The sequence below is a fragment of the Capra hircus genome, chromosome 2, assembly GCF_001704415.2.
Source record: "Capra hircus breed San Clemente chromosome 2, ASM170441v1, whole genome shotgun sequence".
In the NCBI taxonomy this organism is placed as follows: Eukaryota; Metazoa; Chordata; class Mammalia; order Artiodactyla; family Bovidae; genus Capra; species Capra hircus.
The window spans coordinates 50,571,219-50,597,223 of record NC_030809.1 but is presented as its reverse complement, the minus strand read 5'-3'; the positions used below and the strand labels follow the sequence as shown (position 1 = coordinate 50,597,223).

General features: G+C 37.0%; 1 protein-coding gene across 2 annotated transcripts in view; it reads right to left on the bottom strand.

Moving 5' to 3' along the window:
• Positions 1-26,005, bottom strand: part of GTF3C3 (general transcription factor IIIC subunit 3) — a 35,494-nt gene that overhangs the window by 4,183 nt on the left and 5,306 nt on the right. For both annotated transcript variants that reach the window (XM_005676295.2, XM_018061377.1), the window contains exons 4-16: positions 25,881-26,004; positions 24,528-24,719; positions 23,552-23,717; positions 22,448-22,595; positions 21,954-22,026; positions 21,031-21,134; positions 19,917-20,088; positions 12,818-13,020; positions 12,374-12,475; positions 11,399-11,534; positions 8,974-9,211; positions 8,232-8,422; positions 4,428-4,552 (exon numbers count right to left, since the gene is read on the bottom strand). In XM_005676295.2, the coding sequence (XP_005676352.1) occupies positions 4,428-4,552; positions 8,232-8,422; positions 8,974-9,211; positions 11,399-11,534; positions 12,374-12,475; positions 12,818-13,020; positions 19,917-20,088; positions 21,031-21,134; positions 21,954-22,026; positions 22,448-22,595; positions 23,552-23,717; positions 24,528-24,719; positions 25,881-26,004 (1,974 nt within the window). The remainder of the gene's footprint in view (positions 1-4,427; positions 4,553-8,231; positions 8,423-8,973; positions 9,212-11,398; positions 11,535-12,373; positions 12,476-12,817; positions 13,021-19,916; positions 20,089-21,030; positions 21,135-21,953; positions 22,027-22,447; positions 22,596-23,551; positions 23,718-24,527; positions 24,720-25,880; position 26,005) is intronic.

Sequence of the window (26,005 nt, the reverse complement as noted above, 5' to 3'; positions counted from 1 at the left end):
ACAGCTTTCTTATCCATTCATCTGCTGATGGACATCCAGGTTGCTTCCATGTCCTGGCTATTATTAACAGTGCTGCAGTGAACACTGGGGTACACGTGTCTCTTTCAATTCTGGTTTCCTTGGTGTGTATGACCAGCAGTGGGATTGCTGGGTCATAAGGCAGTTCTATTTACAGTTTTTTAAGGAATCTCCACACTGTTCTCCATAGTGGCTGTACTAGTTTGCATTCCCACCAACAGTGTAAGAGGGTTCCCTTTTCTCCAGCCTTTATTGCTTGTAGACTTTTGGATCGCAGCCGTTCTGACCTCATTGGTACCTCATTGTGGTCTTGATTTGCCTTTCTCTGATAATGAGTGATGTTGAGCATCTTTTCATGTGTTTGTTAGCCATCTTTATGTCTTCTTTGGAGAAATGTCTACTTAGTTCTTAGGCCCATTTTTTGATTGGGTCGTTTATTTTTCTGGAATTGAGCTGCAGAAGTTGCTTGTATATTTTTGAGATTAGTTGTTTGTCAGTTGCTTCATTTGCTATTATTTTCTCCCATTCTGAAGGCTGTCTTCACCTTGCTTATAGTTTCCTTTGTTGTGCAGAAGCTTTTAAGTTTAATTAGATCCCATTTGTTTATTTTTGCTTTTATTTCCTGTATTCTGGGAGGTAGATCATAGAAGATCCTGCCGTGACTTATGTCGGAGAGTGTTTTGCCTATGTTCTCCTCTAGGAGTTTTATAGTTTCTGGTCTTACATTTAGATCTTTAATCCATTTGGAGTTTATTTTTGTGCACGGTGTTAGAAAGTGATCTAGTTTCATTGTTTTACAAGTGGTTGACCAGTTTTCCCAGCACCACTTGTTAAAGAGATTGTCTTTACTCCATTGTATATTCTTGCCTCCTTTGTCGAAGATAAGGTGTCCATAGGTGTGTGGATTTATCTCTGGGCTTTCTATTTTGTTCCATTGATCTATATTTCTATCTTTGTGCCAGTACCATACTGTCTTGATGACTGTGGCTTTGTAATAGAGCATGAAGTCAGGCAGGTTGATTCCTCCAGTTCCATTCTTTTTTCTCAAGATTGCTTTGGCTATTCAAGGTTTTTTGTATTTCCATACAAATTGTGAAATTATTTGTTCTAGCTCGGTGAAAAATACTGCTGGTAGCTTGATAGGGATTGCACTGAATCTGTAGATTGCTTTGGGTAGTATACTCATTTTCACTATATTGATTCTTCCGATCCATGAACATGGTATATTTCTCCATGTATTAGTGTCCTCTTTGATTTCTTTCATCAGTGTTTTATAGTTTTCTATATATGTCTTTTGTTTCTTTAGGTAGATATATTCCTAAGTATTTTATTCTTTTTGTTGCAATGGTGAATGGAATTGTTTCCTTAATTTCTTTTTCTACTTTCTCATTATTAGTGTATAGGATTGCAAGGGATTTCTGTGTGTAGATTTTATATCCCACAACTTTACTATATTCATTGATTAGCTCTAGTAATTTTCTGGTGGAGTCTTTAGGGTTTTTTATGTAAAGGATCATGTCATCTGCAAACAGTGAGAGTTTTACTTCTTTTCCAATTGGATTTCATTTCTTTTTCTGCTCTGACTGCTGTGGACAAAGCTTCCAGAACTACGTTGAACAGTAGCAGTGAAAGTGGGCACCCTTGTCTTGTTCCTGACCTTAAGGGAAATGCTTTCAGTTTTTCACCATTGAGGATAATGTTTGCTGTGGTTTGTCACATATAGCTTTTATTATGCTGAGGTATGTTCCTTCTATTCCTACTTTCTGGAGCGTTTTTATCATAAATGGATGTTGAATTTTGTCAAAGGCTTTATCTGCATCTATTGAGATAATCATATGGCTTTTATTTCTCAATTAGTTAATGTGGTGAATTACATTGACTGATTTGCAGATATTGAAGAATCCTTGCATCCCTGGGATAAAGGCCACTTGGTCATGATGTATGATCTTTTTAATGTGTTGTTGGATTCTGACTGCTAGAACTTTGTTAAGGATTTTTGCATCTATGTTCATCAGTGATATTGGCCTGTAGTTTTGTTTTTTTGTGGCATCTTTGTCAGGTTTTGGTATTAGGGTATTAGGTATTAGGTTTTGGCCTCATAGAATGAGTTTGGAAGTTTACCTTCCTCTGCAATTTTCTGGAAGAGTTTGAGTAGGATAGGTGTTAGCTCTTCTCGAAATTTCTGGTAGAATTCAGCTGTGAAGCCGTCTGGACCTGGGCTTTTGTTTGCCGGAAGATTTCTGATTACAGTTTCAATTTCTGTGCTTGTGATGGGTCTGTTAAGATTTTCTATTTCTTCCTGGTTCAGTTTTGGGAAGTTGTACTTTTCTAAGAATTTGTCCATTTCTTCCACATTGTCCATTTTACTGGCATATAATTGCTTATAGTAGTCTCTTACGATCCTTTGTATTTCTGTGTTGTCTGTTGTGATCTCTCCATTTTCATTTCTAATTTTATTGATTTGCTTTTTCTCTCTTTGTTGCTTGATGAGTTTGGCTAATGGTTTGTCAATTTTATTTATCCTTTCAAAGAACCAGGTTTTGGCTTTGTTGATTTTTGCTATGGTCTCTTTTGTTTCTTTTGCTTTTATTTCTGCCCTAATTTTTAAAATTTCTTTCCTTCTACTAACCCTGGGGTTCTACATTTCTTCCTTTTCTAGTTGCTTTAGGTGTAGAGTTAGGTTATTTATTTGACTTTTTTCTTGTTTCTTGAGGTATGCCTGTATTGCTATGAACTTTCCCCTTAACACTGCTTTTATAGTGTCCCACAGGTTTTGGGTTGTGTTTTCATTTTCATTCATTTCTATGCATATTTTGACTTCTTCTTTTATTTATTCTGTGATTTGTTGGTTATTCAGAAGCGTGTTGTTCAGCCTCCATATGTTGGAATTTTTAATAGTTTTTCTCCTGTAATTGACATCTAATCTTACTGCATTATGATCAGAAAAGATGCTTGGAATGATTTCTATTTTTTTTAATTTATCAAGCCTAGATTTATGGCCCAGGATGTGATCTATCCTGGAGAAGCTTCTGTGAGCACTTGAGAAAAAGGTGAAATTCATTGTTTTAGGGTGAAATGTCCTATAGATATCAATTAGGTCTAACTGGTCTATTGTATCATTTAAAGTTTGTGTTTCTTTGTTAATTTTCTGTTTAGTTGATCTATCCATAGGTGTGAGTGGGGTATTAAAGTCTCCCACTATTATTGTCTTATTGTTAATTTCCCCCTTCATACTTGTTAGCATTTGTCTTATATATTGTGGTGCTCCTGTATTGGGTGCATATACATTTATAATTGTTATATCTTCTTCTTGGATTGATCCTTTGATCATTATGTAGTGGCCTTGTCTCTTTTCACAGCCTTTGTTTTAAAGTCTATTTTATCTGATATGAGTATTGCTACTCCTTTCTTTTGGTCTCTATTTGCATGGAATATCTTTTTCCAGCCCTTCACTTTCAGTCATATGTGTCCCTTGTTTTGAAATGGGTCTCTTGTAGACAATATATATAGGGGTCTTGTTTTTGTATCCATTCAGCCAGTCTTTGTCTTTTGGTTGGGGCATTCAACCCATTTACGTTTAAGGTAATTATTGATAAATATGATCCCACTGCCATTTACTTTATTGTTTTGGGTTCGGGTTTATACACTCTTTTTGTGTTTCCTGTCTAGAGAATATCCTTTAGCATTTGTTGGAGAGCTGGTTTGGTGGTGCTGAATTCTCTCAGCTTTTGCTTGTCTGTAAAACTTTTGATTTCTCCTTCATATTTGAATGAGATCCTTGCTGGGTACAGTAATCTGGGCTGTAGGTTATTTTCTTTTATCACTTTAGGTATGACTTGCCATTCCCTCCTGGCCTGAAGAGTTTCTATTGAAAGATCAGCTGTTATCCTTATGGGAATCCCCTTGTGTGTTATTTGTTGTTTTTCCCTTGCTGCTTTTAATATTTGTTCTTTGTGTTTGATCTTTGTTAATTGATTAATATGTGTCTTGGGGTGTTTTGCCTTGGGTTTATCCTGTTTGGGACTCTCTGGGTTTCTTGGACTTGGGTGGTTATTTCCTTCCCCATTTTAGGGACGTTTTCAACTATTATCTCCTCAAGTATTTTCTCATGGTCTTTCTTTTTGTCTTCTTCTTCTGGGACTCCTATAATTCGAATGTTAGAGTGTTTCATATTGTCCTGGAGGTCTCTGAGACTGTCCTCATTTCTTTTAATTCATTTTTCTTTTTTCCTCTCTTATTCATTTATTTCTACCATTCTATCTTCTACTTCACTAATCCTATCTTCTGCCTCTGTTATTCTACTATTTGTTGCCTCCAGATACTACTTTTGAAGCAGGGTAATAAAAGCATTAAGTATATTCATTTTTAAAGAACATAAAATTACGTAATGAGGAATCCAAATGAATTACCTGCACAATAAGAGCATGTCTCTTTAATACATACTTCTGGGATGCCATGTGAATAAAGGTTAGGCCTATACAGAGGTTATAGAGAGGTTCCTGGGGATGGGTGCGAAAGGCCTGCACATACTGTCCTGAAAAATGAGCAGTGATGTTAGATGACGGGACAAAAACACAATTCCTTATTTCTGCAACACGTACTCAAAAATAGTTTAAGGTAAACAAACATTACTATCACTTTAACAGATACAAAGGTTATATTCCAAAATATCAACCAGATGCATATTAATAGGAATTTTAAAATATATAACATGTAACAAAAAGAGAAGGATTTACCCATCAACGTAATTTGACCATGACGATCAAAACTGAGTACAAAAGTAACTTTTTTAAAGGTACAGTTTGACATTTCCAAGTAGAGTAGTACTTCAAAAATAAACAATTGAATAACTGTGATCATAAATCTATTTTACGATCTCAAATCTTTTAAAAAACTAATGGGGGAATGTGTCCGTTGGTGAATTCTTTCATTAAATTAACTAAGACCTGTCTTATAGATGCTACTGTGATAGATCATGGAGGTGAGAAAAATAGTTTTGTTTTTTAAGTTTATGGGTATTATTGTCTCAAACATAGCAACTGTTTTTCCTGAGAAGAGCTAAATGTATCTAATAACAAGATAAAAATTCAAGGTTTTATGAATTCCATATACTCTAAAAAATTATCTCATGTCAAAAGTCTAACTGTATGAGAGAGGAATTTTAGCAAATTTTTCTTGTAAAGGAATGATCTATAATTTATCATATAGATAAGAAAACTTCTATTCCAGAAGAAACAGCACTGTAAAGTGTCCTTAGCAGCACAAATGGTAGACTGCCATTTGGACTTTCTATTCTAATCTCTTTTATATAGTTTTCTTAATATTAAACTAATAATTCCAAAAAAGTATACACAGCGAAGAAAAGCTTCAACATCTGATATTCAAGATTACTGGCTGAACAACTATAAAAATAGCAACCATATACAAGAAACATTAAAGCATGAAACAGCCAAAATCACAGTATACTCAGAAGTGAATCTGTCAATATATTTTATTGCCAGCATCAGGAGATACATGCCTTATTTTAAGTTTAAACTTTTGGTTAAGTATTTTTCTACTTTCTTGCTCCTGGTTCCTTATTACAGAAATTTCCTAAAAATGGTTAGTGAATTTTCCCTCTGTTTAATTATTAATAAGAATTATAAAGACTTCTCTCACACTAATCAGAATGGCCATCATCAAAAAGTCTAAAAACAATAAATGCTGAAGATGCTGTGCAGAAAAGGGAACTCCCCTTCACTATTGGTAGGAATTACATTTGTTCAGCCACTATGGAGAACAGTATGGAGGTTCCTTAAGAAAACTAAAAATACAACTACTATATATGATGCTGTAAAAGTGCTGCACTCAATATGCCAGCACATTTGGAAAACTCAGCAGTGGCCACAGGACTGGAAAAGGACAGTTTTCACTCCAATCTCAAAGAAAGGCAATGCCAAAGAATGCTCAAACTACTGCACAATTGCACTCATCACACATGCTAGTAAAGTACTGCTCAAAATTCTCCAAGCCAGGCTTCAGCAATACGTGAACCGTGAACTTCCAAGTGTTCAAGCTGGTTTTAGAAAAAGCAGAGGAACCAGAGAGCAAATTGCCAACATCCGCTGGATCATGGAAAAAGCAAGAGAGTTCCAGAAAAATATCTATTTCTGCTTCATTGACTATGCAAAAGCCTTTGACTGTGTAGATCACAATAAACTGTTGGAAATTCTGAAAGAGATGGGAATACCAGATTACCTGACTGGCCTCTTGAGAAACCTATATGCAGGTCAGGAAGCAACAGTTAGAACTGGACATGGAACAACAGACTGGTTCCAAATAGGAAAAGGAGTACATCAAGGCTGTATATTGTCACCCTGCTTATTTAACTTAGATGCAGAGTACATCATGAGAAATGCTGGGCTGGAAGAAGCACAAGCTGGAATCAAGATTGCCAGGAGAAATATCAATAACCTCAGATATGCAGATGACACCACCCTTATGGCAGAAAGTGAAGAGGAACTAAAAAGCCTCTTGATCAAATTGAAAGAGGAGAGTGAAAAAGTTGGCTTAAAGCTCAACATTCAGAAAATGAAGATCATGGCATCTGTTCCAAACACTTCATGGCAAATAGATGGGGAAACAGTGGAAACAGTGGCAGACTTTATTTTGGGGGGCTCCAAAATCACTGCAGATGGTGATTGCAGCCATGAAATTAAACGACACTTACTCCTTGGAAGGAAAGTTATGACCAACCTAGACAGCATATTCAAAAGCAGAGACATTACGTTGCCAACAAGGTCCGTCTAGTCAAGGCTATGGTTTTTCCAGTGGTCATGTATGGATGTGAGAGTTGGACTGTGAAGAAGGCTGAGCACTGAAGAATTGATGGTTTTGAACTGTGGTGTTGGAGAAGACTCTTAAAAGTCCCTTGGACTGCAAGGAGATCCAACCAGTCCATTCTGAAGATCAGCCCTGGGTGTTCTTTGGAAGGACTGATGCTAAAGCTGAAACTCCAGTACTTTGGCCACCTCATGCGAAGAGTTGACTCACTGGAAAAGACTCTGATACTGGCAGGGGTTGGGGGCAGGAAGAGAAGGGGACGACAGAGGATGAGATGGCTGGATGGCATCACCGACTCGATGGACGTGAGTCTGAGTGAACTCCGGGAGTTGGTGATGGACAGGGAGGCCTGGTGTGCTGCAATTCATGAGGTTGTAAAGAGTCAGACGTGACTGAGTGAGTGAACTGAACTGATGATCCAGCAATCCCACTCCTGGGCACATATCCAGAGCAACACACAGTTTGAAAAGGTACATACACACTCACATAGCCAAAATTTGGTAGCAACCTAAATGTCCACTGACAGATGAATGGATAAAAAGTTCTGGTACATATATTCAATGGAGTATTACTCGGCCATTAAAAAGAATGGCATAATGCCATTTGCCACAACATGAGTGGACCTAGAGATTATCATACTGAGCTAAGTAAGTCAGACAAAGACAAATACCATATGAGATCACTTACATGCAGAATCTCAAAAAAAAAAAAATAGAAAAGAAAAGGATACAAATGAATGTATTTACAAAACAGAAACAGACTCACAGACTCTAAAAGCAAACATGGTTACCAAGGCAGAAAGGTGGTGGTGGTAGGGATAAATCATGAGTTTGGGATTGACATACACACTACTACACTTGAAACAGATAGCCAACAGGGACCTACTGTATATATAGCACAGGGAACTCTACTCAATATTCTGTAATAACCTGAATGGGAAAAGAATTTGAAAAAGAACATATATGTATATATGTAAAAAAAAAATCAATGCAAGAAAAAAAAAAGACGTCTCCTAAAGGAATAAACTATCAAAGAATCTTAAGTCCCTTTTTATACTATAGCAAATTAAAATCATTTAGCAAAGCATCTATAACTAACGAAAATTATTTTGAGAACAAACAAGCCTAAGTCATGCTTTAAAGTCCTACTTCAAAGACCTACTTTAAAGACTTACTTTAGCCTTTTGAAAGCAAAGCATCACAAGAAAAATAAATATTTATTATAATTACTGTGAATACTTAAAACCACTTACTATATGTACTAGACATTATTTTAAGTACTTTATATTAAGTCATTTAATTTTCACAATAATCTATCAGGTTATCTCCATTTCAAAGATACCGAAACCAAAGCAGAGGGAGGGAGACAAAGTCATGTGCCAGGACACTCACCAAGTGCATGCTTAAAACTACCAGATACAAATGCATTGTGTCCATTTAAGACACACAGGGCATGATTATCTGGGTTTTTCAGCATTAAACGGAGACAAAAGCGATGATGTCGTACTTCTTGGGAATGCATGGTAACTTGATTGAAAATGTTCCAGAGCTGGGGTTTATTGACGTTTTCCATTACCATTATTCTAAAATTGCAAAAAGAGAATGAGGGTAAAAAATAGTGTACAGAGAAAAAACATCTTGATTTTTAAGACTGAAACCCTTCAGTGCTATCCTATCAACACTGAAATTCACCACCCTCAATAAGGGGTATGTAGTGTTTCTCCATCTTGTTTCTGCTTTTCAACAAACGTTTAAATCAAAGAAACAGAATCAAGAGGTTTAAGTTTTATCTCTTCTCCCAACCCACTCATAGCTGCAGTACAATGAACACTGAATAATAATGTATATCAGACACTGGACAACTCATTTAACTCTCACAATAACCTGTGAGGTGGTAATATTATGATGCCTGTTTTACCATAAAAAATGGGGAGACTGAGGCACAAATGTTTCAGTAAACCTCTTATGGGAGTGTATACTCTCTTATACTGCTTCCAAGAACCACCAATGAACCGAATTAATCTGTAAGCAAGAATTACACAGCTTACTAAATCTTGAGCATGTAAAATTAAGTCAAAGTAAATATACATTCTTCAACAAAGAATCTAATTAAAATAAGTTATTGGAAAATCACCTGATATAGTTGTATGCCTTTCTGAAATTTTTGTCCAGAATTGCAGCAGACAGACCAAAGTATTCTAACTCTTTGCGTTTTGGCTTGTCTTCATAAAATGAGCAGTATTCCAATGAAGAATCAACAAGTAACTCAGCCTCCTGGAACCGGGATAGGTCACATAAGGAGTATATGGCCTTCAAAAGGAGGTTCCACCAGTCATCTTTTGTCAATACACTCGTGAGTACAGCAAATATTGCTAAAATGAGACCAATGAAGATCAGTTAGGATACTATATTTACAGAAGTAGCAGTATCACAAAGAAAATTAACATGATCTAGTCTAAAGTTAAATTAAGTTGAATAACCATGGCCCTAGAGGACTGAATTCTTGCCAACATTCTTCTGACAATAATGAGAAGGAGGGACTGCTTTTCACTCCCTCAACATGACTCCCTCTGCTCTACCTAAGAAACAATCTGCAGTCCCAGGTAATTCTCACTTCTGATTCATCCTCAGTAAAGTCCAGCTACATCATTTGTGTTTTTCAGTGCTTGCTTGGATATCTGTACCTTCAGGGCAGAGCAAGGGTGCTTTCCATGACTGAGGTCAGACATGGGAATGTGCACGTACAAGGCATTCAAATGTTTACTAAACAAAGGATTTCAAATTCATACTTAATCTTCTCTTCCTTATTTGTCTATAAGAAGCCTTCCTTTTACAGCCTATGAGAAATACCAAGAGCCATAAAATTTTTTTTACCACCTTCAATTCAATAATTCTCTGAGAATCTATCCTAAATAACTACTCAGAAATATGGATAAATCTATAGGCATAAAGATGATCACTATGGTATTACTTAGTCAGATGGCATCATCGACTCAATGGACAAGAGTTTGAGGAAACTCCAGGGGACTGTGAATGACAGAGAGGCCTGACGTGCTGCAGTCCATGGGGTCACAGAGTTGGACACGACTGAGTGACTAAACAAAAACAATGGTATTACTTAGAAAAGAAAATTATCAAAAGCAACCATATAATAATTTAACAAAAGGGAATGATTAAACAAATTATAAAACCACTATCCAATGGAATATGACACATTCCTGAAATATAACAGGTACAAAGAGACTAGAACATGAGAAAATATTTTGAAAAATTAGTACAAAGATGTATGTGTGTGCTCAATCATGTCTGATTCTTTTGCAAACCCCATGGACTGTAGCCCACCAGGCTCCTCTGTTCATGAAATTTTCAAGACAAGAATACTGGAATGGGTTGCCATTTCTTTCTCCAGGGGATCTTCCTGACCCAGGGATTGAACTCACATCTCCTGCATCTCCTGCACTGGCAGGCGGGTTCTTTACCACTGATCCACCTTGGAAGCCCCAGTACAAAGATACATGTAACATCAAGTGACCGAGATAATCCTACCATGATGCACAGGTATAATGCGATCCTCATCATGACGAAACTATTAATAACAAAACAAAGACCTTATGAGCTTAAGAAAAACCAACAATAACCCTGAAATGAGGAAACAGTGAAAGAGGAAACAGGCAGGATCAGATAGAGAAAAATATAACTTGAGGAAACATAGTCCAAAATAACGTGGGCAGACACTGGGTTAAGTACAGAATCAATGAACTCAAGAGACAGCAGGGCTCTAAGGCTAGATTACAAGCATCTGAGCCCACATTCCTATCCTCTGACTCTCTTCCCCCACAATATCTTGCTTAAGTCCTTATATTGTGCTTAACAGAGATTCAGCTCATCTGGATTCTAAAACTTTGTCCATTGCACACTGCCATGTCGGTAACAACGGTTTAATTAATATCTGTGGACATGATTAACAATGAAATAACTTTCTGCTAGACTGGTAACTCTAGTTTATAGCCTAGGTCTTTTTCCAAAGTTCTCCTGAGTAATAATGTCACCCAACACCCTTGATCCTTTTCCAGCTAAAAATAGATGGTTTTAAAGTCGCATATTTGAGATTGGGCCAAAGCAACTTATTTGCAGAATTTCTATGACTGTTGCTACATTTGTCAAAAATGAATTTAACAGAGACAAATTCATTTATCTAAGAATAGCTTAACATATGCAGCTGAAGTAACCAGACAAATAAAGCAATCTGTATTATCGTCTAATTATCACAAATTTCTTAAAATAGGGTATGGTTTATTCTTATAAAGTCAAAATCAAAAGATTGTTTTAGTTTTTTCACAGAAGGATCTAACTATACACCTGCTTTTACATTTTCTTACACTGAAGTATATACATACAACCTTTCTTTCTTTTTTGAAAACACCTAAATGAGTTTATTTTTCCTAAGGGATCTAGACTAGAAAATATAATTTTCAATAAATTACCGTCATGTGCTACTTCATGAGTTTTTTTTCCAACTCAGCCAAGTTTTACACAATAAAGCAAATGAAAGTAATTACCTTTTGCATCACAATTTGCTGACTCTTGGTCATTGTTATCTGATATTTTGTCTCTTGACACTTTAATAAGGTAGAGATGCCTCTCTCCAGATTTGGAACTGGATATCAAACAGACTTGGGCTCTATTCATTGCTACCTGAATTAAAGATAATTGAAAATTTTCAGTCATGTGTGTGTATGCTAAGTTGCTTCAGTTGTGTCTGACTCTTTGTGACCCAATGAACTGGCCCACCAGGCTCCTCTGTCCACAGGGATTCTCCAGTCAAGAATACTGGAGTGGGTTGCCATGCCCTCCTCCAAAGGATCTTCAATCCAGGGATCGAATGCATGTCTCCTGTGGTTCCTACACTGCAGGTGGGTTCTCTACCGCTGAGCCACCAGGGAAACATTTTTAGTCCATAATTTTTTAAAGAAAATCTATGGGAAACAAGTATCACAAATGTGTCTGAAAGCTTCTTTAGTATGGGGAATAAAACACCAATTATCATGTATATGAACACCTAAGAGAATGAATAGACTTATTTCTTCCTCAGGTCACACTACCCACCTTAGTAAGGAAAAAGAAAGCCATTCACATTATGTTTATCTCACACACACCCACAGACAGTTAACTATCTCCCTGTAAAAAGCCAGACTCAGAAAAGATGTCATACCCAGAAAACATCTTTGCAAAGTAAACAATATTGCCACACAGTAGTGCCCACAGGGCCAATAATGGACACCATGATGGTTCTCATTTTTCTAAATATGTACTAGCAAAGATTTTATTTTACAATCTGTAGTCAAGTTTATACTTTCATGTAGACTTTCAATTACATACCATTAATCTCTAGGTTGTCTGCCTTTTATCTGACTTTAACTTTAAAAAGTTCAAGAGTAAAAGGGAGTTACAAAATAGTTATGATCTATGTTTAAACCAAATTCTAAACACTTAAAAAGTCAACAAGGCTAATATAAAGACAGATTACTACCTACCTTTAAAAGCATGGCTAACATGGTAAGCAAGGTATCCACATAACCATACATTTTGCCTTGTGAAAATAACAGAGTAGAACGTTGAAGCAGTAACTTCAGTTCCTAAGGAAATAAGCATAGGATAGTGCGACAAGATTCTTCTGTTTCAAGCTGTTTGGCTTGCACAGGAAAGCTATGTCTTAGAAACTAAACCTTAAGAACACCTGCTTTGTGATCTCCCACAAAAATTAAAACCCAACACTTTAAAAACTATAAATTACATTAATAATTACAATGTTAAGTTGTTGTAACTTAAGATTCAAAACGATTTTTCAAAAACACTGAATGTAATACACTAAAATTAAACTTGGTTATAAGCTGGAGAAACATCCCTAAAGTCTCTAAAATATAAGAAAATTCTAAAATATAGCCCACCGAGAAAAACTTCCACATTGCATGGCCTACCTGCTGCGCTGCGTTTGCATCTTGTGCTAATGTATCTGGATCATACATTGGTTCCAGGGCTTCCAGAGCTTTCTCGGGACGACCCAGCTGCTGCTGAAGGGTGGAAAGTGAAATTCTTGCATCCAGATGAAGAGGGGCCAGATCAACCACTTTGCTATAGCTTTCGGCAGCACGCTCCATGTAGCCTAAGGCCTTTAAGCATTCTAAAACGATGTTAAAATAAAGATTTGTAAGAGGGCCAAAATTATTTCTCCATTTTAAAAGAAATGTTACAGCAATATAAAAATTATAACAAGAAGGAGATTAATGCATATATCTGTATCTTAAAACAACTATCCCTTCCAATCTCTATGCTATAAGTATGTGATCATTATCTAAATACACAATTTGGTGTTCTGCTTTATTTACTTATATTAGGCTTTCAACATTTCCCTGTGCCTTCACTGGCATTCTGACTGGTTACAATATTCAATTAAATTTATTATTTACTTAACCATCAGTTCAGTTCAGTCACTCAGTCGTGTCCGACTCTTTGCGATCCCATAAACTGCAGCATGCCAGGCCTCCCTGTCCATCAACAACTCCTGGAGTTCACTCAAACTCAAGTCCATCGAGTCGGTGATACCATCCAGCCATCTCATCCTCTGTCATCACCTTTTCCTCCTGCTTCCAATCCCTGCCAGCATCAGAGTCTTTTCCAGTGAGTCAACTCTTCGCATGAGGTGGCCAAAGTACTGGAGTTTCAGCTTTAGCATCAGTCCTTCCAATAAACACCCAGGACTGATCTCCTTTAGAATGGACTGGTTGGATCTCCTTGCAGTCCAAGGGATCTCAAGAGTCTTCTCCAGCACCATATTTCAAAAGCATCAGCTCTTCAGTGCTCAGCTTTCTTCACAGTCCAACTCTCACATCCATACATGACTACTGGAAAAATCATAGCCTTGACTAGATGGACCTTTGTTGGCAAAGTAACGTCTCTGCTTTTTAATATGCTATCTAGGTTGGTTATAACTTTCCTTCCAAGGAGTAAGCGCCTTTTAATTTCATGGCTGTGGTCATCATCTGCAGTGATTTTGAAGCCCCACAAAAATAAAGTCTGATACTGTTTCCACTGTTTCCCCATCGATTTCTCACGAAGAGATGGGACCAGATGCCATGATCTTCGTTTTCTGAATGGTGAGCTTTAAGCCAACTTTTTCACTCTCCTCTTTCACTTTCATCAAGAGGCTTTTGAGTTCCTCTTCACTTTCTGCCATAAGGGTGGTGTCATCTGCATATCTGAGGTTATTGATATTTCTCCCAGCAATCTTGATTCTAGCTTGTGCTTCTTCCAGCCCAGCGTTTCTCATGATGTACTCTGCATATAAGTTAAATAAGCAGGGTAACAATATACAGCCTTGACGTACTCCTTTTCCTATTTGGAACCAGTCTGTTGTTCCATGTCCAGTTCTAACTGTTGCTTCCTGACCTGCATATAGGCTTCTCAAGAGGCGGGTCAGGTGATCTGGTATTCCCATCTCTTTCAGAATTTTCCACAGTTTATACTTAACCATACTGCTTGACATTTAGGTTATTCCTCAATTTTCACTCTAATAAATAACCCTACAGTAAACATCTTCATGTATATAAGTCGGAGTTCACAAACTGGGAGACCAATTTAACCCACAGGGACACTTTGTTGGGCCACAGTACTGTTAAAAACAGTAAACTGTCTACATCTTTAAAAGTTGGTATTTTTTTTAAGAAATCCAAGTTACAGCATTCTTTCAGAAAATCTGGGTTTGGCAACAGTTGAGTCCCTTCATTCCCACATGCTGCATCAGCCAAGCCAAGAAACAGCGGTACCCTTTAGACGGGGCTCTTCAGTTCCCCACCTGCCCTGGGCCTCTCACTTACCTACTTCATTCACTTCTGTTACTTGCCAGGCTCCTGAGTTTTGTGATCTCCAATATAAAATCTCTCCTCACCTCATTCAATTACTTCCTCAGAATAAGTCCTTAGAGGTGAAGTTATTGGGACCTATTCCTCATACTTTATGCCAATCAATCATTAAGTCCTACAATTCGATGATGAATTCCCAGTAAGCATTTCTTCTTCCCACCCAAACAGCCACAGCACTTACAAACACAGGCCCTTTCATGTCTTTCCTTCTCACTGCACTGATCTCCTAAGATGGTATTTTGCGTCCTACTATTTTCTCAAATCTCAAATTTCTCAAATATCTCCTCACCACTATCTTCAGGTTAAACTCTGGTAATGAAGGAAGGCTACTAAATATGGGTGAATCACCATGATGGAATTACTCATCATTTTTCACTTATCACTTGGAAAGATACTTCATTACGCTACAAGCATTAAATTCCTCTAATCATGTTTCTTCTCTAGTGTTCCAAATTTCCTTATGATTTTTAGACAATACTGAGGTTCTACCTCCCACTCATGTAAAGCTACATATGTTCAACATAGAAAAAGCATTTAACAGTATCATAATTATAATTAAAGAGGATTTAAAAACATCTACTGCTAGTAACAAGAGCAGCTTCAAAACCACAGCCCTACAGAAGGCAATAAAAAATTTAATTCCCTGTTTATGTCTTTTAAAATTAAAAACCTACAAATTATGTAACTTTTTATGTAAACTTATGTATGTAAACTTTTACATCTGTATTCCTGTTCAGTCATCCAAATAAAGTGTTATCTTAACCATTAAGTGCTCTGTTATTTCATATCTGTGATATGGTCCACTGGAGAAGGGAATGGCAAACTACTCCGGTATTCTTTTGAGAACACCACGTACAGTATGAAAAGGCAAAAAGATAGGACACTGAAAGATGAACTCCCCAGGTCGGTAGATGCCCAATATGCTATTGGAGATCAGTGGAGAAATAACTCTAGAATGAATGAAGAGACGGAGCCAAAGCAAAAACACCACCCAGTTGTGGATGTGACTGGAAGCAAGGTCTGATGCTGTAAAGAGCAATACTGCATAGGAATCTGGACTCTTAGGTCCATGAATCAAGGCAAATTGGAAGTGGTCAAACAGGAGATGGCAAGAGTAAACGTTGACATTTTAGGAATCAGCAAATTAAACTGGACTGGAACGGGTGAATTTAACTCAGATGACCATTATATCTATTACTGCGGGCAGGAATCTCTTAAAAGAAATGGAGTAGCCAACACAGTCAACAAAAGAGTCGGAAATGCAGTACTTAGATGCAGTCTCAAAAATGACAAAATGATCTCTGCTCATTTCCAAGGCAAGCCATTCAATATCACAGTAATCCAAGTCTATGCCCCAACCAGTAATGCTGAAAAAGGTGAAGTTGAACGGTTCTATGAAGACCTCCAAGACCTTCTAGAACAAACACCCAAAAAAGATGTCCTTTTCATTATAGGGGACTGGAATACAAAAGTAGGAAGTCAAAAAACACCTGGAGTAACAGGCAAATTTGGCCTTGGAGTACAGAATGAAGCAGGGCAAAGGTTAATAGAGTTTTGCCAAGAGAATGCACTGGTCATAAAAAATACCCTCTTCCAAAAACGCAAGAGAACACTCTACACATGGACATCACCAGATGGTTAACACTGAAATATGATTGATTATATTCTTTGCAGCCAAAGATGGGGAAGCTGAATACAGTCAACAAAAACAAGACCAAGAGCTGACTGTGGCTCAGATCATGAACTCCTTATTGCCAGATTCTTACTTCAATTTCTTAAAATTGAAGAATAGGGAAAATGACTAGACCATTCAGGTATGACCTAAATCAAATCCCTTATGATTACACAGTGGAAGTGAGAAATAGATTTAAGGGCCTAGATCTGATAGATAGAGTGCCTGATGAACTATGGAAGGAGGTTTGTGACACTGTACAGGAGACAGGGATCAAGACCATCCCCATGGAAAAGAAATGCAAAAACGGCTGTCTGAGAAGGCCTTACAAAAGAAGAGAAGCGAAAAGCAAAGGAGAAAAGGAAAGATATACTCATTTGAATGCAGAGTTCCAACGAACAGCAAGGAGAAACAAGAAAGCCTTCCTCAGTGATCAGTGCAAAAAAAATGGAGGGAAACAACTGAATAGGAAAGACTAGAGATCTCTTCAAGAAAATTAAGAGATACTAAGGGAACATTTCATGCAAAGATGGGCTCAATAAAGGACAGTAATGGCATGGACCTAACAGAAGCAGAAGATATTAAGAAGAGGTGGCAAGAACACACAGAAGAACTATACAAAAAAGATCTTCAAGACCCAGATAATCACGATGGTGTGATCACTCACCTAGAGCCAGACATCCTGGAATGTGAAGTCAAGGGGGCCTTAGGAAACATTACTATGAACAAAACTAGCCGAGGCAATGGAATTCCAGTTGAGCTATTTCAAATCCTAAAAGATGATGCTGTGAAAGTGCTGCACTCAATATGCCAGCACATTTGGAAATTCAGCAGTGGCCACAGGACTGGAAAAAGGCAGGTTTCATTCCAATCCCAAAGAAAGGCAATGCTAAAGAATGCTCGAACTACCACACAATTGCACTCATCTCACATGCTAGTAAAGAAATGCTCAAGATTCTCCAAGCCAGGCTTCAACAGTACGTGAACCATGAACTTCCAGATGTTCAGGTTGATTTTAGAAAAGGCAGAGGCACCAGAGATCAAATTATCAATATCTGCTGGATCATCAAAAAAGCAAGAGTTCCACAAAAACATCTATTTCTGCTTTACTGACTATGCAAAAGCCTTTGACTGTGTGGATCACAACAAACTGCAGAATATTTTTCAAGAGATGGGAATACCAGACCACCTGACCTGCCTCTTGAGAAATCTGTATGCAGGTCAGGAAGCAACAGTTAGAACTGGACATGTAATAACAGACTGGTTCCAAATAGGGAAAGGAGTACGTCAAGGCTGTATATCGTCACCATGCTTATTTGGCTTATATGCAGAGTACATCATGAGAAATGCTGGGCTGGAAGAAGCACAAGCTGGAATCAAGATTGCTGGGAGAAATATCAATAACCTCAGATATGCAAATGATACCACCCTTAAGGCAGAAAGTGAAGAAGAACTAAAGAGCCTCTTGATGAAAGTGAAAGAGGAGAGTGAAAAAGTTGGCTTAAAGCTCAACATTCAGAAAAGATCATGGTATCCAGTCCCATCACTTCATGGCAAATAGATGGGGAAACAATGGCTAACTTTTTTTTTGGCAGGGGGCAGGGGTGGGAGCGGGGGTGGGGGCTCCAAAATCACTGCAGATGGTGACTGCAGCCATGAAATTAAAAGATGCTTACTCTTTGGAAGGAAAGTTATGACCAACCTAGACAGCATATTAAAAAGCAGAGACATTGCTTTGCCAACAAAGGTCCATCTAGTCAAGGCTTATGGTTTTCCCAGTAGTCACGTATGAATGTGAGAGTTGGACTATAAAGAAAGCAGAGCACCGAAGAGCTGATGCTTTTGAAATATGGTGCTGGAGAAGACTCTTGAGATCCCCTGAACTGCAAGGAGATCCAACCAGTCCATCCTAAAGGAGATAAGTCCTGAGTGTTCATTGGAAGGACTGATGTTGAAGCTGAAACTCCAATACTTTGGCCACCTAATGTGAAGAGCTGACTCATCTGAAAAGGCTCTAATGCTGGGAAAGATTGAGGGCAGGAGGAGAAGGGGACAGCAGAGGATGAGATGGTTGGATGGCATCAGCGACTCAATGGATGGGTGTGGGTGAACTCTGGGAGTTGGTGATGGACAGGGAGGCCTGGAGTGCTGCGGTTCATGGGTTCGCAAAGAGTCAGACACAACTGAGCAACTGAACTGAACTTCTTGGAAGAAAAGTTATGATCAATGTAGACAGCATATTATAAAGCAGAGACATTAACTACTTTGCCAACAAAGATCCATGTAGTCCAAGCTTTGGTTTTTCCAGTAGTCACGTATGGATGTGAGAGTTGGACTATCAAGAAAGCTGAGCACTGAGGAACTGATGCTTTTGAATGTGGTGTTGAAGAAGACTCTTGTGTGTTCCTTGGACTGCAAGGAGATACAACCAGTCCATCCTAAAAGAAATCTGTTCTGAATATTCATTGGAAGGACTGATGTTGAAGCTGAAACTCTAATACTTTGGCTACCTGATGTGAAAAACTCACTCATCTGAAAAGACTCTGATGCTGAGAAAGACTGAAGGCAGGGGGAGAAGGGGACGATGGAGGATGAGATGGTTAGGATGGTATCATTGACTCAATGGACACGAGTTTGAGTAAACTCTGGGAGTTGGTCATGGACTGAGATGCCTAACGTGCTACGGTCCATTGGGTCGCAAAGAGTCGGACATTACTGAGCAACTGAACTGACACTGATCTGTGATATATCTCAAAATATCAATCAGTGCTCCTCTATTTATAGAGAACTTTCTGCTACTATATAGTACTTCAAAATATTTTAAATATTAAAACTGTGTCATTATACAATATTTGAAACAGAGACTATTCAAATTTTAAGGTATCTCTTATGTTGATTCAATAGGAAATCCTATTAGAATATTTTTGCTTTTCATACATTTCTGGAAGAGATTTAGTAGTTTTTCTCAAGCTGTTTTTCCCACTCCCAACAATTTATTTCAGATTACTCTGGATTTAGATGCACCGAAATAAATTGACAGATAAAATCCAATCTTCATTGGACTTGCTCAAAAAACACTGAAAATATATTAACTTTTCCCTCAAAATAACATTAAATATAAATCCTTAGAAGCTCTTCAAAAATTAGATTGCACTCTAAGTCTGACAATCTATTACTAAAAATCAGAGCCTAAGATTAAAACAGCTAAAAGATAGGTATTTACAGTATGTTTTAATAGAGACATGTTAGTCCTTTTATTTCACTCAGGTACCATTAAGTGAATCATTCCGCAATGCATTTGTGAGGGAAAATCAGTTAGTGGTGAATCCAGACAATTTAAAATACTGACTTTCAAAAAACTGCCCTGAAACCAGAAGTATTTTCACAAAGACATTAACATTTTATAATAACTATTACCATCTTGGGGAAGTAAGTTCTGGCCTGCTTATGTGATTAAAACTTTCCCTTCCTACAAAAAAGAATTACCTGCATGCCGAAGCCAAACCACTGCGAGGTTGTATCTTTCAGAGCAGACCAGTGCACTAAGGAGGGGAAGTGCAGAATTATATTCACCAACATCCAGGAAAGCTTCAGCAACATCAAGATAGAGGTCTCCCATGTCTTCAGGATTCTGTTCCACTAGTGTTGTCAACAGAGGCTAGACCCCAAAGTAACAGTCTAAAGTCAAGCATTCATTACAAATAAACACGTCTACTTGTATTTCTTTTCAACATATACACCAGTTATCTGAGGTGAATCTAAAAGGAGCAAGGCTTAATAAAAACAGCTTAACATGCTCATTTCTTAAATCATTACTGTGTCTCTATTATAAAGAATTCATACTGTCATCATTCACTCACTCAACACATTACTTCTGAAGACATGTTATAAGGCAGGCATTGCAGGAGCTAAGACAACACTGATCTGCTGTGCTCCCCCTCAAGCAAGTCAAGCAAGCCCATATCGCAGGGCTTCTGTGTTTGCTGTTTCCCCAGAAAGCCGTTCCCTCCGTTACCTGCTTGGCCTATTCTTCACTTCCTTCATGTCATTCAAATGTTACTTTCAGGGGAGGCTTTTCTTCACCAATTTAATATAACTGCAACTCCTCCCACCCCCAATATTTCCTATTCTTCTCTGATTTTTCTCCAGAGCACTTATCACCAACTAGCATTCTATATTTTATATATTTATTACCTAATCCCATTAAATCAAAAGATTCATGAGGACAGGGATTTGAGTATTTTATTCAACACTTTATCCTAAGGTCTATAAAGTAGATATCCAGTATTTTTTTATTTAATAAAATACTTAGTCTGAAGTCAGCAAAAGAGAACTGTCAGAAACTGCCAACTGTCTAAAAGGCCCAATCTCACATTCTAATCTCTGGATTATTCTCAAGAAAAACAAATCATTATAAGCCCAGTTCCAAACACTTAGCTTTTAAAAGACATTCACACAAAAATAATATGATGCTTACTGTGACTTCCTGGTTATCAAAAAATGTGAAATCTAGGGTCAACTTATAATTTCCTGCTATCTAAAGAAAAACATTATAGATTTGATCTAAAGTATCTCAAGTGCAAATCTTAATGCTACTTACATTAAGTGGTTCAAGAATGTTGAGATGTACAAGGCAGACCATCAGCTTCACTGTGATGTCTATTGGCACACCATCAGGTATAGCACAGATAACGTTGTCACCAGCTGTGCATCAGACAAACAAAAAGTTCCTTATAATCTTAGAAAGTGGAGCAAATGAAGCAAACTATACCTTCTATCTAAGACCTCATTTACTTTACTCAAAGCAAATGATTCGACAGTCAGTTCTAAGTTTGGCCAACTCTGGTTCTAGGCTCTTAAATTTCCTTTGGTCTGTCTTTTGATTAGCAATTTATCCTTCCTATTTTCCTAATACTTTATCCACTTGCCAAAAATCTACATAAACTCCCACATCTTCTATCAAAACCACAAAAAACTAAAAAACAAAAGTGACAAATAAGGATATATGAACTTTCTCTTTTTCTTCTTGAATCCAAGAGCCTTTTTTTAGTCTTCACTACAAAAGAGACTGAGAAAGGGATGATGTAATATTGTGCTTAAGTTTAAAGCAGAATTTTAAGTGAATGCTTAAGTTTGAAACAGAATTTTTTCAATATTTAATAAGTTTGAAATAAATTAGTAGAGAGCATTTTAAACCTTTCAAAAAGCAAATTGTTTTAGTTTGAAAGGTTTCTGATAAGCTGCTCCATAATACATTCTTTTTTCACATAACACTATCAAGGCCCTGTGTCAATGACAAACACCAAGTTCAAACAGATGTACTGAGGGGGAAAAAAAAGGACTAAAACCAAGTTAAAAAAAAAAATCACCTGTCAGTGAATACTCACAAGAAAATGATATGGAATCTTTGTTAGGAAAACATGCTTCTTGGGAAAACTTGCTATGAAAACACTACTAATTTCAAAATACCACGTTATAAACAAAAGGATTATGCACTCTCTCCTATGCAGAGGAAATTACAACCTTTATTCTCTTCCGAAGTGCCTTCTTCTGTAGTTCTTTTTTCCAGCACAATTCCAGAAAAATCTGTAATTACCTAAAAGTATGGGGGCGGGGGGCGAAGCAGGAGCCAATGTGATACATTAACATTTTTATATCATATTAACTAATGATTCACTAAAAATACATAATTTCTCTATAGCAAACCAATCTAATTTTCCCAAAAGATTAAGAAATGAATCATAACCATTAGTCTGCTGCTGAGTCCTGCTATGCTCAAGTACAGGCGTACCTAGCATCTGTGAAAACAGCAACAGCTTTTATCATATGGTAACTACATTTTATATTTCATACAGGATTATTACAGAACTTAAGTGTGTCCATACAAACTTTAAATGTATAGTTTAAAATAAATAATATATATAATTTAGATGAGGAATTGTCAATTTGTAAGAATTTCTAAAACAAAAAAAAGTGCATGTTCAAAACCTAACAGAGAAACACATAAATATTCCTACCTCCAAAGCTCTGTCATATTGTTTATTAGAAATGTATAGTTCAGCTGCAATGTTAACATCTTCCATGGAGACAAGGCCCTGGTGTTTTGAGAGAGCTTCTTCAATTATGTTAATAGCTGAAGTAACATCATTGGCTTCATAGTAACTCCTAAAATATTAATGGCAAAAATTGATCAGTGCTTATTAATTCAGATCATAAAACTCATTTTCCTACACAGGCCCTCTATTAACTATGAATCTCATTTTCTTAAAATTTGGGAGGAGAAAACTCTTCTTTAAAATCATAATCAGAGATGATCCAGAGAAAAATGTGTACTGTCAGTATAACCATGTCATAACATCAAGCATCTCACTCTCCCAAAGCTACCTCGTATCATTCTAGCTCACTCCCTTTGTAACTCAATACCAATAACTTTCCTACCTCAATGGGATCTACAAAACATTCATCCTACCACTTTTTACTGTGGCTGCCATCCCTGTCCTCACTTTTCTCCTTCTCTGTCTTCCAATATTACAATTACTCCCTTGTGCATCTCAGTTCTCCTGCACTTCTCTCCCTTTATCAAGGTAATCTGATAAAACTCCAACTCTGATTAATCCAAATATGCCTTCCCCACCAGCTGCCCATGCTACTAAACTCTAAATTAATGACTAATGTTGGTAGCACGTGCCAACCTAAAGGAAAGTTTTCACCTTAAAACGTCATTCTAGTACAGGCTCAAGATAAAATGACTGTAGAACTCAGAGCATAAATATTTCACTAGCACATTTGCAATAACTTAGTGTATACGTACATAATTTATGAAAACCTGGGAATCTAGTCATCCTTCAGAACATGTTCCATTTTTAAACTTCTGGGCACATGAAAGATAATCAAATATATAATACAATTTTTTCTAAACAATCACACAGTCAACTTGGAAATAAAAGAGTACTGGGGGAAAAAAAAACCTCTGTATTTGAGCACAATATTAAAATACAGGAATTCCACAAAACACTTTCCTGAACCTCAATAAAAAGTATATTCACTTTAAATATATCTTTTGATTTCAAAAACAAGATGATTAATAAGAACATTTATGTATATTTCAACTTGAAACTTACTTTGCCATATCTCTAGTCAATTGCATAAATCGTTCACCATCAGATGGAGACAAAAGGTTTAAAATACGCCTATAACCATCCATTGCCATTTTGTGATCTCCCATCTGTTCATAAAGGCTTGATCGCTCCCACAGGTAACGGACATTAGTAGGTTCATATTTAAGTGCTAAAAAGAAAATAAGAAATATAAGTTACAGATTTATTATATAAGGGGGCTCATGGTACCTGGATGTGACCCATCTTTTCAGAAAATCTATTAAACACTCTAAGCTAATTTGCCAACAGAACCAACTGGTTTATTCCAGACTAAATCTACCTTCACAGGAATGCTAGATTATGCTCGACCAAACAGAAGCCTACTACTACTACTAAGACTTCAGTCGTGTCCAACTCTGTGTGACCCCATAGATGGCAGCCCACCAGGCTCCCCCATCCCTGAGATTCTCCAGGCAAGAACACTGGAGTGGGTTGCCATTTCCTTCTCCAATGCATGAAAGTGAAAAGTGAAAGTGAAGTCACTCAGTCATGTCCGACTCTTCACGACCCCATGGACTGCAGCCTACCAGGCTCCTCCGTCCATGGGATTTTCCAGGCAAGAGTACTGGAGTGGGGTGCCATTGCCTTCTCCGAATAGAAGCCTAAAATCTCCCTATTAACCTAAAATCTCCCTATTAACCTTCATTTGGTCACTGATGTCTAATATTAACTCTTAAGAACAGCTTGGAACCAACACTGATCTTGGCAGGAAAACGAAGGTCTTGTCTTCAACCAATGGTTTTACTGTATTAGCTCAAAATATAAACAAAGTTGCTGATAAATGTGAAAATACAGGGAGCCCAAATACTTACCTCCAGTATAACAGAATACAAAGAATAAATATATTTCAACTAACAGCACCCCAGAATAGCAAGACATTGATCACAAAATCTATTATATAACATTTTATCAAACAAAGCAAGAAAAACATTTTTATTACCTTTTGTGTAGCAAAATATAGCCTGCTTAATATTGTCTTGTTCCAGGGACATTTCTGCCAATCTAACCCATTCTTCAGTGTCACTGGGATTTAAATGTGCAGCAATCAATTCAAACTGCAATGATTTCTCCATGTCACCTTGGTCCTCATATATCATAGCAAGAGTGGAAAATGGCTCATAAGCCAAAGGAGCTATAATGAATAGAATAAAAGAACAAATTTCATTGGCTGGGGGAAGACACTTATGCTAATATCAATTTCATGTTTCAAACTATGGATTCTTATGCTTTTTAAAATAATTTGAACAGAATTATACAAACAGTATATTTGCTTTAGTGTATTTTCATATACTCTTAGGATTTAAAAACTACTCTTTAAGCAAAGTGTAATTTCATAAAAAACCCTACTCTCTACCACGTCCCCCTCATGAAAAGTCCTCTTTGATAAGGCTAAACATGGCTCATTAACTCAGCAAGTTCATCCCAATGAGCATCAGCCACATCAGTGGGGTTAAATCATCATGATCCAGCTTCCACACTGAGGAGTATGGGATTAATGGAGAGAAGATATCTAACTAGCACCTAAACCCAGATTATCAAAGTGAAAGGTTAATCCACATTTCTGAAATAATGTTTCTGAATTAAGGTTCTAAGAATATGAGGGATTAAAATCAAAGGTAACTGTCAAAATAAACAATTATAAACTAATAAAGGAACAGATAATACTGAAAAGGACCCTAGACTAAATGAAAGGAAATGCCAAAATATGGAAAAGATAAACTGAAAGTTCACTGTAGTAGACTGCTTAAGCCACTATGCAGGGCATCACTTGGCAACACACCAGGAAAACAAAATAATAAATGCAAGTGATTAGTCAAAAAGTGACTTCTAAAGATATCTTTCAATATGCCTAAGCTTTGCAGTTTAATGGAAAGATAACAAGTATATATTGTCTTTTATCAAAAAGTAGATTAAAATAATCTAACAGTGTCGATTTGGAAAATGGTAGAAAAAGAACACTCCTCAAAAGTGGCTTTAAAATAATGTGTTTGCCATATTTTAAAAAGACATATTATAAACATATAAAACTCCTAAAATGAAATGTTCAAAAACAGATTTTTTTAAAAGCCTGTTAAGAGTTCAATATATATTAATGATATTTCATTGAATCATACTTTGTGACTATCATTTTCTTGGCAATGATTCCTATTCAATTGGTAATTATATCACTGTTATTACAATCACCTCCAAGCTCCTGAATATATTTTCCAAATAGAAGAGTAAGGTACTCCTCCCTTTGTTTTAAAAGTCAGACTATTAAAATGCTATTGTCAATAATCCCCACATTAAACACCTTGTCTTATGATTTCCATGCACATCAATATCGCCTCTTCACGTTCTCCTCGAGCAAAGCGAATGTTGGCTTCACCCATGAGACCTCTCAGAGCTCTGGGAAGTTTACTCCGAGGTCTTTTCTCC